This window comes from Caenorhabditis remanei, chromosome III (genome assembly GCF_010183535.1).
Source record: "Caenorhabditis remanei strain PX506 chromosome III, whole genome shotgun sequence".
NCBI lineage: Eukaryota > Metazoa > Nematoda > Chromadorea > Rhabditida > Rhabditidae > Caenorhabditis > Caenorhabditis remanei.
In genome coordinates, this window is record NC_071330.1 from 5,471,521 (window position 1) to 5,487,058 (window position 15,538).

The 15,538-nt window shown below is 37.6% G+C and overlaps 4 protein-coding genes across 4 annotated transcripts; 1 reads left to right on the top strand and 3 right to left on the bottom strand.

Moving 5' to 3' along the window:
* Window positions 1-1,621: 1,621 nt before the first annotated feature.
* Window positions 1,622-3,368, bottom strand: GCK72_009226 (uncharacterized protein; the record flags this gene model as incomplete). The annotated part of the gene is made up of 3 exons (XM_053727273.1): window positions 1,622-1,780; window positions 1,824-2,014; window positions 3,092-3,368. The coding sequence occupies 3 exons, from the start codon at window positions 3,366-3,368 to the stop codon at window positions 1,622-1,624; spliced, it is 627 nt and encodes a 208-aa protein (XP_053586850.1).
* An 800-nt stretch (window positions 3,369-4,168) lies between these two features.
* GCK72_009227 (uncharacterized protein) lies at window positions 4,169-7,938 on the bottom strand (the record flags this gene model as incomplete). Its single annotated transcript, XM_003095752.2, has 8 exons — window positions 4,169-4,556; window positions 5,083-5,421; window positions 5,467-5,563; window positions 5,637-5,791; window positions 7,195-7,381; window positions 7,429-7,550; window positions 7,657-7,734; window positions 7,781-7,938. The coding sequence occupies 8 exons, from the start codon at window positions 7,936-7,938 to the stop codon at window positions 4,169-4,171; spliced, it is 1,524 nt and encodes a 507-aa protein (XP_003095800.2).
* Window positions 7,939-9,289: 1,351 nt separating this feature from the next.
* Window positions 9,290-12,737, top strand: GCK72_009228 (uncharacterized protein; the record flags this gene model as incomplete). Its single annotated transcript, XM_053727274.1, has 8 exons — window positions 9,290-9,349; window positions 10,388-10,545; window positions 10,591-10,668; window positions 10,780-10,901; window positions 10,964-11,150; window positions 11,660-11,814; window positions 11,865-12,300; window positions 12,350-12,737. 8 exons carry the CDS (start codon window positions 9,290-9,292, stop codon window positions 12,735-12,737), a joined length of 1,584 nt encoding a protein of 527 aa, XP_053586851.1.
* Window positions 12,738-13,726: 989 nt separating this feature from the next.
* Window positions 13,727-14,677, bottom strand: GCK72_009229 (uncharacterized protein; the record flags this gene model as incomplete). Its single annotated transcript, XM_003102206.2, has 1 exon — window positions 13,727-14,677. One exon carries the CDS (start codon window positions 14,675-14,677, stop codon window positions 13,727-13,729), a length of 951 nt encoding a protein of 316 aa, XP_003102254.2.
* Window positions 14,678-15,538: the final 861 nt, after the last annotated feature.

Sequence of the window (15,538 nt, forward strand, 5' to 3'; positions counted from 1 at the left end):
GCGGAGCGCGTTTATTTTCACTACTCATCCTGAGACCCTGTGTTTTAATGGATTATTTGAGCGTTTTGAAGCAGATTAAAAACATATATTTCGAAAAATAAATGTATGTTCACTTTCTAGTCGAACATATAATTTGTCCGTTTCTTTTTCCCTCTCGTGTCTGCATACTCTCTCGTCGCTTATATAGAAGACATGTATAATGAATATGTTTTCCTCTGTTTTCCTAAAGTTTTAAAGAAAAAATTAGCTGAAAAATAGTTGAAAGAGAAAATTGTTGAATACAATCTCATTTGCATGGATCAATTTCTAAATCTGCGGTGGTTTCTCAAAGTAGGAAACAACTACTTCTTTGTACTTGACATCTCAAATGAATAAAAACTTTAGGGACCCGTGAAGTAATGGATCAAAAGAAAATGAACCTGGAAAGTGATGAGTTTGTTTTCGATGAAACATGGATAGATATAAACAGAAATATTTATTACAAAGTGAAATGAAATATTCATAGATTTTTGAGTGTTAGAATAGAAGGTATATCAAGACCTGTTACAATATTTTGTAAAAAATGTAAATTGCCAAAAGTAATTTTTGATTCCGATACGCTGAAGAGAATTACAGAAACTCGACTGAAAGTTTGGTGAAGGCGGATCTTACAAGAGAATGGCCAAACGCGAGATTCTCAATGATGTTTTCACATAAGATGGGCCTAACGGAGACTGGAACAGCACTACATGTTTTAGGTGCAACAAACTCGTTTCAAGCGAATGGCAAACATTTTTCGTTTTTTTCCCAATTTTCTGTTGGTCAAGTCATTTTTGAAACATAATAACTTCAAAGATAACATTTCAAGTTTTATAAAAAAGTGAAGATGTAGGCTACAAAAAAGCGAATTGGACCATTTCATCTAAACTGAAACCTGGAAAGATACGAGTCAATCAAAAAGTGGCGATTTTCGAAAAAGGTCTCGGGGGACCATGACTATTCGATTTCTCATTTTGAGTGAGGTACACATGGATATTCAAATATACGGATCACCTTTCATTTTGGAGACTTATTGCCAATTTTTCACGTTCGAGTTTTCTACTGAAAACGCAAAAACACAGATAAAGTCGTTTTACTTTTCAATGGCCAGTATAGCGTTTCTCTTCAAGTTTTCTACAAAAGTCAATAGAAATCGTGGCTTTCAACTGTGAAAGACGAGAAAAATTGTTCAAAATTCGGAACTTCCGAGGGACTAACTTTCCACACCTCAGCGATTTTTATGGCCAAAATTACTTTCAATTTTCTGTTTTCAATTCAGCAAGTCAACATCAAAACTCACTTCCGGAAATGGTTTTTGTCACAAAATATTGTAACAGACCAGTCTTCGGCTATACAGTGAAATAATAAAGTTTCGACGAGGAATATCAAAGAAAGCTTCGCAGGCTGAAACGCGCAAGCGAGAGGAGTTTTGGATGAAGCTTAAACTGCAAGTGGCGCGGTTCTTATTAAAAAAACAATTGGAATTAGTACCGCGCCGCTTGCTATTTGAGCTCCGCCCACAACTCCTTGCGCTCGCGTCTTTCAGTCCGCGAAAATTTATTTTAAAATCCTTGTCGAAACTTTATTTTTCACAGTAACAGAATTAGCCGGACTGAAGGTAAGTTCCATTAAAAAATCGTATGAAACAATCAAAGTCGCTATAGTATTCCGCTCTGTTACCAACGTACCACAATCTCAGATTTCTGTCGCACTGGACTGTGGCTGTGATGGTTTGGCTGCTGGTGGAGTTTGATACAGCAACCTGAAATGTCAAATTCAACAATGGAAAGTAATTGATTCCTCACCTGATTTATTTGGATTTGATTCATCGTTAGGGCAGATGACCAGTTACCAACGATACTGACTTGATTGACGGTCATGTTCAAATCATTTGTAATTTGACACTGGATGAAGATACTGGAACAGTTAACCCAGTTGACACTACTCGGAGTTGCTGGGTTTGTAGTAGTTTCTCGGAATGGGTAGGCACAGCAACCTGTTAGAACAATTGCAGTTGAAATACAAAGTCAGTATACCTTTCTCAGTTTAAAATGTACAATTTTGAGATTGTGCCATGGTAATTCTGATTGTCACACCCAGTAGATTTTTAGTGGATCTTACAGATCAAAAGTAGAACTTCATCTTTAAAGTTGACAACTTTTTAAACAGACACTCCCTAAACAGTTATGGACGTTTTAAAGGAGCAGCTAAACAATCGCACTATTTTGCACTTAACTTGGTCAATTTGAGTGGGAAATTACTTACTATTAGTTAGCCGTTGAATAACTTGTTAGGAAACGTCTAAAAAAGTTGTCAACTAAAAAAAGGAGTTCTAGTCTTGATCTGATTTGAGGGAGAAATTACTTTGTCGATATGTAGCTTGCTAGTGAGTGTCCGTACAAAAAAGTTGTCAACTACAAAAATGAAGCTCTACCTTTGATCTGTTAGATCCCATGAAAGGTTCTATTGTGGGATAGTTAGTTTTATTATGACACACTTTCAAAGTTGGGCATTTTCAACTGAAAAAGACAAAACATGATACAGTACCGGAAAAAAAGTATAAACTTTGGCTGTTTTCAGTGGAAAATGGCCAACTTTGAGAGTGTGCCATGGTAATTCTGAATGTGACACCATGAATCATATAGATTGAACGTAGAGCTCCATTTTTGTAATTGTCAACTTTTTTGTACGGACACTCCCTAGAGAGTTATGGTCATTTTTAGACGACAGCTCAAAAATCGCACTAATTTGCACTGAAAATAGTCGATTTAAGGAAAAAAATTACTTTGTCGATATGTAACTTGCTAGGGAGTGTCCGTACAAAAAGTTGTCAACTACAAAAATGAAGTTCTACGTTCAATCTATATGATCCATTAAAAAATTTCATGGTGTGACATTCAGAATTACTATGGCACACTCTCAAAGTTGGCCATTTTCCACTGAAAACAGCCAAAGTTGATACCTTTTTGTCCGGTACTGTATGTTAACAACTTTTGGTGTTATACAACAGCTGGTCAAGTTTTTCAACAAATCACGAAGTTTCTACGTTGAACTTAAATCCCAGAACACTCACCGAGCGGCGTTGTTGTTGGGACAGGTGTAGTGGTAGTAGTGGACGTTGTCGTGGTAGTTGGAATCGTTGAGGTGTTTGACGGGACGGTAGACGTGGTGGATGAGAAGAAAGTAGTCGTGGGACACGTGGTGCTTTCTGGCGTCGTTGACGTGGGAACAGTTGGCGTCGTAGTTTCCTCGTAGTACGTGGATGACACAACTGGGTGACTTGAAGGCACAGTTGGGATGCATCCAACAGTCAAAATAATCAAACGGGACAGCAAAATTATAAAGTTCATTTGTACATAAGGGTTGAAAAGCAGAATTTTCTCCAATATCGTTATTCTTATACTTCCGTCGAATTATATAAGTTCCTCCCCCATTTTCATAACTTTCTAATTAGTTTCCATTATACTTTTTCCAACCTTGTCCTCCATTTCAAAATTTAGAAACTAATTAACAATGTTGCAATTTAAACAGATTCGGTGTCAAGAACAAGAGGCTAATAGGATAAGTTGGAGGTCATTAAAAAAAATAACAGATTTGATACATTTGAATTAGTGAAGGTTTAATTATAACAGGTTTTTTAGTGGCTCGACCTAGTTTCCTAGTTTTTCGAATTATTTGATAAAACACATTGACATTTTGGGACAAACACGGACTGTTGAGAAGGTTTATCAGCCTGGTGAAAATAAAACCACTTCAATGAGTGAGAGAGAGAGAAAAACTTAGGGAACAAGACAACATTTAATACAAACGGTTTATTATTGTACTTGCAAAGATCGAAAACTCTGGTTAAAGAGTTCTAGGTTTCGGTGTCATTGTTGTGACTGTTAGGAGCACGTCGTCTTGATGGTGTGGAACGTCCGGTAGGCGAATAAATTATTCTTCCACGGCACATATTACTCAAACGGCACAGACCCCTGGACGGACACACATAAAAAACTGCAAGACCTATAACAACGGAGACATTATTTTTTCAAAAAAAACTTTGTGGCAAATCAGTTATTCACAAGCACATGAGTTCATATAGTTATTCATTCAAACGAAAAATTATATACATGACAAACCCGATTAACAATTTCACAGCCAGGTCCTCCTACTTTCTCAACTTTAAATTCAATCGAACCGGATCTTTCGGTCTCATAATAACACCATTACAATCGGGAATCAAATCAGGTTCCCCCTTAATAACACTCAATTCAAATTTCTCAATTAGTTTAGCAATTGTAGTTTTGAATTCCATTTCAGCAAATCTCATTCCAACACAATATCTTGGTCCGACTCCGAATGGAATCCATTTTAATTGAGTCGTGGAAGATCTGTCTTCATTTGTGTCCAAGAATCTGTCTGGATTGAATTCATCTGGATTCTCCCAATTGGCTTCGTTGCGGTGAACGGTGTTGGCTTGTACAGTCACGGCGCATCCCTTAGGGTAGAATTGGCCATTGATAGTGATGTCCTTAAGGCAAGTACGACTGATAAAGCTGAAAAATATAAAATGTGGTGGTAAACGAAATAGTTTAACCTAATTGTGCCGCATGCAGTACCGCTCAAAAGATGATCAACTTTGGTTGTTTTCAGTGGAAAATCGCTAAGTTTGACAGTGTAATTCGGTGTCACCTCATTGTTCGACAAACCAAATTTCCTATGCGTTAGGCAGAGCCAAAATAGCACATCATTCTTGTAGTTTATGATTTTTCTGTAGGAACATTATTTTGAAAGTTGCAGGTTGTCAAAGTGAAAAGCCCCACAACTTTCGCTAATTTGCACTGCAATTATTCGGTTTCAGGGAGAAATCGCTTCGATTACCTGTAACGTTTATGGTAGTGTTTCTACAGTCAACTACAAAAATAATGTGCTATTTTTGTTCTGTCTAACCCATACAAAATAAATTACGTCGGAGAATTAGGTGACACCGAAATACACTGTCAAAGTTGGCCATTTTTTACAGGCAAAGCTGATAACCTTTGAGCGGTACTTTACACCTATGACAATTTTCAAGCGACTTACTGAATAACAGGTGGATAATATCTGAGTGTCTCCTTATAGACAGCATCCAAATATTTCATTTGATGAATTGAATCATAATTCAATCCCCCTTGCTTCGTTCTCTTCGTCTCTTCTATCTCTTCATTTAATTTCTGTTGAACTTCCGGATATTTCGATAGTAGATAAGAGCAATATGTCATTGCAGTACTTGTTGTCTCATATCCAGCCAATAGAAATGCGAAACAATTCTCAATTACTTCTTGTTTTGTCATTCCTTTCGTCTTATCATCTTCTCGATCCAATAGAAGTTTCAGAAGGTCAACACTGTCGGATCCTTCACCACCACGTCTTCTTTCATAACTGGAAATGGGAAATTCGAGAGATTTGACAATTCTAAGAACTCACACATCATCCAACCCATTCACCAACGGCAGTTCTGCAGAAGCTAATCCAGTGAACTTGTACAGGAATTTCCACAGCCACATCAGCTCCGGAATCATTACTGAAAATTAGGGTTTTATTTGAAAATTCTGTTTTCTGGCTGCGGCTTTTAAAATTTATTATAAGAAACTTACCACTTGTGCTAACCAACGGACTATGTCTCAAGTCAATATTATGGAAAAATTTCCTGGCTTCCACGTAGAATACATCATTACGATCCCTCTGACAATTACTATCAATTGCAAATGCACATTTTCCGATGACGTCGAGAGTGAGGCCTTGGAAATCGCTAAAAAACAGAAATATTGAATATAGAGAATAATTGGATCTAGCATGACACATTCTGATGTTGCCTTAGTAAGAACCGCTCGAAGCAAAACTACCCAAATAAGAACTGGGAATCAGAATTGGTACTAATTATAACTGACTAAAAGATGGTAAAGTTCAAGCTATGTGTAGAGACCGCAACATTTTTTTCAAACTCAATTTTCCATTAATATTTCCGTCCTGGCCTATTCTTCAGGTATATCGAAGTACATTCCCAAAATTTTTCCCGAAAATATTCACACTCTCCGAAGTTACAGGACCTTTTGGTCAGCCATGGTTTCTACTGAATTCTCTTGGGGAATTCTTTCGTTTTCTTGACCACGCAAAAAATATTTTCTGTTTTCACGTTCAATCCATCAAATTTTTGCAAAATTTGGGAAAGTTCGAACCAGAAACCCTTTGGTTAAAAACCCAGCGTGTCATCCACTAAACTAAACGAACACAAATGTGACGCTGATAATAGGAGAATATATTATTGACGTGATTTTTTTAAATTCAAGAGAATTTTTTGAAGGATTTTCAGCATATTTCGAGAGAAAACATCAAATATCTAAAGTTCTACAATACGGATTTTTTAATTTCTAAGTGGATCTAGATCGAAATTTTGCGTAGATTCTGATTCCGTCAAGAAACGATGCGAGTCTGACTTGCATTAACCTGAACTGTCGGAAAAACTACTTTTTTTTTTGAATCTGTTGTCTTCGGACGCCGAAAAAACCACATTTTACGAATCAACGGCTTTCCAAATCTTGTCCCCAGGTACCTGAAGAGATTTCCGAAAACAATATGTCAGAAAAAATATAGGTAATCACTGTAAATTTTTTGAAGTGATGCCTCGAAGTTCAGCTGGCTCCCAAAAAAATTCTACAGCACGAAAATTGAATTTTCTTTCAAAACCTATTAGAGTATGTCCAGAACTACTAGAAACAGTAAAAAAACGATGCGAGTCTGACCTACAACGATCTCAACGTGACATTTTTCTGAAAAAAGCAAAACGTTTTTTGATTTTTCGGAGAAAACTAAACATTTCGGTGAAACGAAAGTGTGTTCATTGAATTCTACGTACTTGATTACATAGGTGTAAAGAGTTTTCATTCTGTTTTAGCGTACTGGGCTCTCAGGGTAGACCGTCAAACATTCTGATAATCTCCCCATGACGTCCCAAGAGAAGAAAATGAAAAACTCCGCCCACGTTCATTGCGGTCCCTAGCTATGTGGTTCTATTTTGGGAAATTCTGATTAGGGATAGCACTTAATTCTTTATTTTAAAAAACCATTATGAGTTTTTGTTTGAAATTTTGAGAGTTGTTATACTAAAAACCTGAATTATTGCTTTAAAATTTCCCGATCTAAACATTAACTCACTCATAAATATCCCATTTCTCTCCACTCTCTGATTTTTCCTTCAAAATCTCCAAGAAAGTTTCAATTTTCGAGTTGATCGTCTCATGCATTGCCTTCATTTTTCCAGTTGCAAATATCGGAGCAATTGCAGATCGAGTATGTTTCCAACCGGTTGCATACGTGTTTTGAAGAAGAGACGCGTTTAGTTCTGAACAAGTTTTACAGTTTCAAAATTTCTATTTGAACAGAACTAACTTGTCTCTCTGAAAATCTCAATAACTCCACGATCGGAAAAATTGGAGAAATTCTTGATGAACACTTCCTTAATGTCGTCTTCATTGCATAAGAAGATGTCTAGCTTTTGACCGAAGAAAATTCTGGAAACACAGTTTTATTACGAATCAATCAATTTTTTATGAAAAAAAGTTTTGTGGTACTTCGACTAGTTCTAGATAATACTCCAAAATAATCAGATAAACTCACGCATATCTGTCTCCATATTTCTTCCTCATTTCCAAATGCCAGTCGTGTGCATTGTTATATCCCATCAGAGTAGTCCGACTAGAAATAGAGTACGTTTTGACTTAATTTTTAAAATTTTACTCACTCAATAATATCTTTCAAATTTCCCAAAAACCAATGAGGTTCCGGTCCATCCAATCCAATTTTGGCGCGAAGTTTCAGTTTTTGTCTTCGATTATATATTGCATGAAGGAGAAATGTTAGGAAAATGAAGAATATGGAGGACAAGATGAAGAAGGCCATTCTGGAAAAAGTTATAGGTAGTTGAGAGAAAATGTTTATAAGGAAATCTGAATTAGTAAACAAGCAAAAAGGGGAAGAGATAGAAAGTATGGGCGGTACATTACCTTGATGCCCATTATCTTTGGCGACATCATCAATTATCGGAACAAGAATCAATGGAACGGAAAAACAATGAGAGACAGAGACAGATAGGGTAAAGTGTAGTCTACTGATTAGAGAAATGATTATTTGAAATCTAGAAGATGTCCGTCATAAAGCGAAAAAAAAGGAAATGTATGTAGTAGAGAAAAGACTGAAACGCTATAGTGAGGTGGGTACAGTAGTTTTCTGATTCGTCCTGATATTCTTGTGGTCCGAGAACAACAATTGACACAATTGAGATAGGAGATGCATATTCTGGGCAACAATTAAAACATTTTACAACTTGTCAGGATGATAACACACGGGGAGTTAGACTAAAGCAACTGCGCTCCGCTGAAATCAGCGAATATTTTAGCGCGAAATTCAAAATAAACTTTTTATCAAAACATTTAACCCATTTTTTAATAGGATTGATCTCAAAAAGACGTGCGACAGTCAAAAAACTGACCAAAAATGTTGGAAAACTGACATCAATCGGATCAAAAAGAGACCGTTAAGCTGCGTATCGAATGCCTCAACAAAAAAGCGAATTGAAACATTGAAATTGCATCCAAGCCTAGTGGAACGCGTTTAATTTCAGTAGTCACCCCCAGATACCGTGATGACAGTCTGTTAGAGTTCCAGTCAGTAACTTTTTGAGAACATAATTAGATAATTAGAGCACACTTGGTAGGAGTAACTCCGAGACCTCGAGAAACAAAAACACCTTTGTAAATCGCTATCAAATTGAACTCAGAATTTTTACAACGGATTGGCAATAACATTTTATAAAATTCAATGACCATTCAAATTCAGCAAATCACAGAACTAAATACTCTCGATAATTTCATAACATTTTGATATCAGTTATCAATTTAAAAGTGTGTGAAATCATAGTGAAGTTGTCTTTGAAAATTGAAATGGTGTGACTTTATCTGACTCATACTGAAAAATAGAATGTTACCAATTTTATGGATAAGATCCGCATGCTTTAGTTGTTCCAAAGACAATTTCTGTCTTGTATTTATATGAAAAATTGCGTCATTTCTTCTCCATCGACACAAAAAACATTCACAGACATTTTTCTACCAATTGTCCAATTTTTCTCTCGATGTTTACTCTCTGTCTCTCTCTTCACTACTCTCTCACTGAATTCCCCCTCAACTACTCAATTGATCTTCACAAATCACAAAAATCCGTCCGTTTTACTCGCTTCACTCCACTCTACCCAATGATTCTATTTGACCAATCGGAAATCACAAAATCAGCCGAGAGGGAGATGGGCGGTATGGTTAGAGTCTTCCCTTTTTGTGTTTTTATCAGTTTAGTGAAAGAGAATTTAAGTATAAAATACGAATAATAACAAATCGTGGTGCATTAAGAAAAAACGTCAAATTAATATTTTTAGAGAATGTTCCAGACATATTTCGAGCTTATTGGCTTTTATATACTCTAGTAAGTACTTCTCAGCACGCTGATTCCTAATATATAATCCATTTTTGCAGAACGTTTTGTTGAACCGAATTATTTGAATTTTAAGGCACTTCTAGGGCAAAATTGTATTTTGCAAGAGACTCAAAATTAATTTATACCCAATTTTTCTTTTTTTTTCTATGTGACAAGTGTAAAGCATTCAAAAAGCGTATTGACAAAGTTTCGAGTTAAAAAATTTTCCGGAAAAACACTATATGACTTTCATTTTTGAAGTCAGGTTGTCTAAACTTTTCCAGATTTTTTTATCACTAAACTTTGCCAATACGCTTTTTCAATCTATACTCTTACTTATTTTACAGAAAAAAATGGAAAAATTGGGTCTACAATAGATTTTGAGTCTCTCGACAAAAAAGCCATTTTTGCTTTAGAAATAGCATAATATATTCGGAATCAGCGTGTTGAGAAATACTTAATCGAATATAAACCAATTTGAAATCCCGAGATACCTCTGAAACGTTCCCTACTAAGTATGCTGCAAAAGCTAGATTAGCCAAAGTTGAATATCGTTTTTTTATAATTATTTCTAAATAGAAGTTCTCCCTAAACTTTCCAAAAATATTATTGTAAAACAGACCAAAGATAAGAAGGTCTAGTCAAACTCTAGCCAATGAGACATGTGTCATTGAATACTTCTTTATCAGTAAATTGACCATTAAACAAATACGAAATGGAGTAGATAAGGACATTGTTGATTTCACTTTTAATGACTTTTCAGTTTGATGAAAATCTTCGAAATGATGCAATTTAGCGTTTTGATATTTGTGTGAATTTGAAGTTTCCCTTTTTTATTTTCTCACAATGATCTTAATTTTCTAAATCCATTAATCAATTTCAGATGGCTTTTCTCATTCTCACCGCAATACTCGTTTCGTTCATCACCTTCATTGGATATATTCTCGTCACAAGAAGAGAAAGATTTCGATTACGGGAGAAAATTCGGCTGACTGGTCCGGAACCTCACTGGTTTTTAGGAAATTTGAAGGAAATTGTGGAGTGAGTTGGAGAAAGTAGAAAATTGAACTGACGACTGAATTTCAGAAGAAAAGAAAAACTGGGATACGACGATTCGAATGAGTGGTTTAACGTGCTTCACAAGAAGTTTGGAGAGACTTTCGGGTTAGTTTTTTGTTGTTTTGATGTTGGAAGATCAAGAATAGGGATCGGCACGAGAGTATAGGGTTACTGTAGTTTTTGGATTACTGTAGTCATATGAACTCCCTATTCCAGAATCTACTTTGGCACACAAATGAACATTGTTCTATCCAATGAAGAAGACATCAAGGAAGTGTTCATCAAGAATTTCTCCAATTTTTCCGATCGAATAGTTCCGCCGATTTTTGTTGAGAATAGTGAGTTATACAACCCCAACTTCTACAGAGTTGTTACAAATTCGAACTAAACAAAATTGCAGAACTAAACGCGTCTCTTCTTCAAAACACGTATGCAACCGGTTGGAAACATACTCGATCTGCAATTGCTCCGATATTTGCAACTGGAAAAATGAAGGCGATGCATGAGACGATTAACTCGAAAATAGAAACTTTCTTGGAGATTTTGAAGGAAAAATCAGAGAGTGGAGAGAAATGGGATATTTATGAGTGAGTTGAAGACGTGGGATCGGAAGTTCAGGGGAACTTTTTTTTAAAGTTTTTAACGCAAAGTTTGAAAAGAGTTTAGGAAAATGTTGAGAACACAAGACCCTGCAAATTCTGTGGAAGAAGTTTTTCCGTGGAAAATGGGCGGAGTCTGTTTTGCAACGTTGCCGCGCAGTTTTCTCCCGAATTAATCGTTTTTGAAGGAAAGGAATTTCGTTATACGTATTAAGCAGCGGCACCCTCTATGATGCCGGCTAAATTTAAAAAAAATCTTTCGCATTTCATGCAATTAAGCAGTTTCAGCCAGCTAACATTTCGAAACAAACTGTGTGGCGATGTTGTAAAACAGTCTCCGCCCATCTTTCTCGGAAAATGTCTTCCACTGAACTTGAAGGGCCTCAAGAACACGGACCTAGAAAATAAAACAAATTTTGTTGGAAACAAAAAAACACTGTACTTTTGAAGTATCTGAAACTCGTTGATTCCCTTGAATGAACAATGTTAATTTTCAGGGATTTCCAAGGCCTCACTCTCGACGTCATTGGAAAATGCGCATTTGCAATTGACAGTAATTGTCAAAGAGATCGAAATGATGTATTCTACGTGAACGCTAGAAAATTCATCAGTAACATTGATATCCGACACAGCAAAATTATTGCTGCTTCTTGTTAGTTTATTGATTTTTTTTAATAGAAATTTCATATTTTCTCGTTTCAGTCATTCTGCCAGAACTCTCTTGGCTATGGAGATTCATGTACAAGTACACTGGTTTGGCAGCTGCTGAGATTCCATTAGTTGACGGATTGTCAGATGTGTATGAAAGAAGACGTCGTGGTGAAGGATCAGACAGTGTTGACCTTCTGAAACTTCTATTGGATCGAGAAGATGATAAGACGAAAGGAATGACAAAACAAGAAGTAATTGAGAATTGTTTTGCATTTCTATTGGCTGGATATGAGACAACAAGTACTGCAATGACATATTGCTCTTATCTACTATCGAAATATCCGGAAGTTCAACAGAAATTAAATGAAGAGATAGAAGAGACGAAGAGAACGAAGCAAGGGGGATTGAATTATGATTCAATTCATCAAATGAAATATTTGGATGATGTCTATAAGGAGACACTCAGATACTATCCACCTGTTATTCAGTAAGTTAATCAGAATTGAAGTCAATGAAACCTCAGACATATTTTCCAGCTTCATCAACCGTTCTTGCCTCTCCGACATCACAATTCGTGGTCAATTTTTCCCCAAGGGGTCAGTAGTCACCTGCCTTCCCCACACCGTTCATCGTAACGAATCCAACTGGGAAAATCCAGATGAATTCAATCCGGACCGATTCTTAGATACAAATGAAGACAGATCTTCCACTACTCAATTAAAATGGATTCCATTCGGAGTCGGACCAAGATATTGTGTTGGAATGAGATTTGCTGAAATGGAATTCAAAACTACAATAGCTAAACTAATTGAGAAATTTGAATTGAGTGTTATTAAGGGGGAACCTGATTTGATTCCTGACTGTAATGGTGTTATTATGAGGCCCAAAGATCCGGTTCGATTGAATTTAAAGTTGAGAAAGTAGGAAGGAATACGCAGGTGTAAGATTGTTAATCGGGTTAGTCATGTATATATTTTTATTTCATATAAATAATTCTTTAAATTCATTTGTTCGTGTTTGAAATTTGAAGAATTAAATTTTCGAAACTTATTGCTCCGCTGATGCAGTGTTTGGCAGTTATTATAGAATGAAGACAGGAGATTTTCAGATAACCAATCTGAACCAGACACAACTACAGTAATCCAATGAGTAGTCGTCGTTTTTAGTCTCATCATCAGGAAACGTTTTTATTCAAACTTCAGAATTTTTAAAACTTACATTTGAAAAGATAAGATCACGCAAGGCTTATTTCTATATCTGCAAAGGTAATCAAACCAGAACAAATGTCAGGAAACCAGGGCATGAAAATCGGTATAAAGGAAAGAAGATTAGTAGAAACAGTATCAGTCTAAACCAGACTTGTCAAAATCGGGCCGGCCCGGGTCGGGCCTCGGGCCGGGCCGAGCCGGGCCGAGCCGGGCCGGGCCGAAATTTCTCTTGGCCCGGCCCGGCCCGGTCGTCCCGGATTCAAAAATGGGTACCCATTTTTACCAATTTTTTTTTTGAAATTTTTCGAAGAAAAGAGTAAAAATGCTTAAATTCTCCCTCCCCATTCGGGTCGAGAGAATTAGTTTTCTTTGGTCCTAGGCTAAAAAGAGGAAAGTTGATTATTAACAATATTCGATATTACAGAATTTATTGGGTTTTGTGTTCCAGAAATTGGTAGCGATAAATGATACAGCATAATCTATGATTAATCAATAATCCGTAATGAATTTACATGATGACCGGTTTAATTTGGGTGATCCGAACAGGGTTAGTAAAACGGAAACAACTAAAATAGAACGGGAACGGTAATTAATAAAACAGAAACAAATAACGTAGATTAACGGGAACGGTAATTAATAAAACAGAAACAAATAACGTAGATTAACGGGAAAGGTAATTAGGTAATTAGACAACATGGACTGATCTCATCCTTCTTCTGGCTGACGTACTAGCACCGGTGGTCCATCCTCCTTCTCCTCCGCTCCCGCCGATATTCCTTGCGCTTCGGGCGTATCCACCAAGTACCTTTCGAGGCCAGCATCAGATCGCCATCTCCCACGCGCCTTGATCTCCTCCTTCGAAAATCCTTGTCGTTGCAAGTCGTTGGCGGCTCCTCGTCTCAATGAGTGGTGAGTCCCGTCTATCCCGAACTCCATCAGCTTCTTTTTAACTATGGAGCTTATCGCACCCGCCGAGAGCCCAGCTCCGTTATTCAAATTTGAAAACAAATACTCGCTCTTTCTCGATCGTAGAGATTCGCAAACTTTCCATCGCTTGAGGCGACAGTCCAAATCCGAACCATCCGGACAAGGAATGAACGTGCTTCGACCGAGTGCCTGTTGATCGTTCTTTGCTTTTCTCACTCGGATTTCCAAGATTCCATTAGTTTGAGTTAGGTCCGACCATTTCAGATTCGCGGCTTCCTCAGCTCTCAGTAACGCTTGATGAGACAGTAACAGAATCAATGTGTCACTTTCACTTTTCTCATCGTTGCTCTTCGTTCCAGCGACGACTTGCAGCTCACTCCACGACACTGTTTTTGTTTGTTGCCTCGTCTGCACCTCTTTCCTCCGTGTGGCTCGAACCACATCTGCTGCCAGCTGACGTCCAACTTTTGACATTTCTGTGTTAGACATCTTGAACGCTGCCATGATTTTCGCCAGCGAACCACCGCCCACCAACTCCGACCTGGATGCCAAGTATATCAGAGTGGATGTCTCGTTGAGTGGAAGACCGTTATTTTGTATCCACTTCCTTCTAGCGGCGTTCTCTTTCAAGTAGTCCCGAGCTGTCGACGGTGCTTTTCCTTCCAGAGCCGCCCTAGCCAAAAATTCGATTGCCTTCACAAGGTTTCCCGGTCCGAGCGAGCTGACCATGTTTTTGACGAACGCCAACTTCTCTCCTTCTGCAAAAACTTATTATTCCTTTTCAGCCTTCTTGAACTGTCCTGCCCCTTTTTCTCTCCCTCTCTCCTGTTCGTGTTCGTTGGGTCCGGGTGGGAGGGACGTTAACGAACACGTAGAATGAGGAAAAGATGACCGGCCCACGCATAGCGTGGGTGGCTGTCGCGACGGGACCTTTCTCGCGTAAAAGTCTCAGCGCCTTTAAACCGTTTCTCGTCTACTCATACTATAGTACAAGACTACCCTTCCCAAGAAAACAAATAATTATCATACATATTCACATTTTGATTCAATTTTAAATGTTCATTCGAAAACTATACTTTTTTCAAAAAAGTTCAAAAAAGTTCAAAAAATTTCCAAAAATTTCCAAAAAAAAGTTGAAAAACAAAAAATGTTTTGAAAAAATGTTTCAAAACGGGCCGAGCGGGCCGGGCCGGGCCGGGCCGAGATTTTTCCTGATTTTGGCCCGGCCCGGCCCGTGACAAGTCTGGTCTAAACCAATTCATCGACTACGAAGACGAGTCTACCTTGAAATCTATCAACCATGGCTCGAAAGAAGAAGAAGGAGGGAGGGAACCCTCGAGATGAGATGAGCAACATGGACATGGACGAAACTTCCTCAATGTCCTCACTGTTTACTGAATGGGCCGACGCATTATTGAGGTGTGTTGACACGATGGAGAGTTCACTGAAGCTGCTGGTTGATTCGAACAGCATGATGAAACAAACCCTTGCGATTGTGGAAGCGCAACTGAATTCGATGGTTCCTAGTCGTGGAACAGCTGGCAACATTGCACCACAGTTGGTTGTAATGCAACAAACATCTACCAGTCA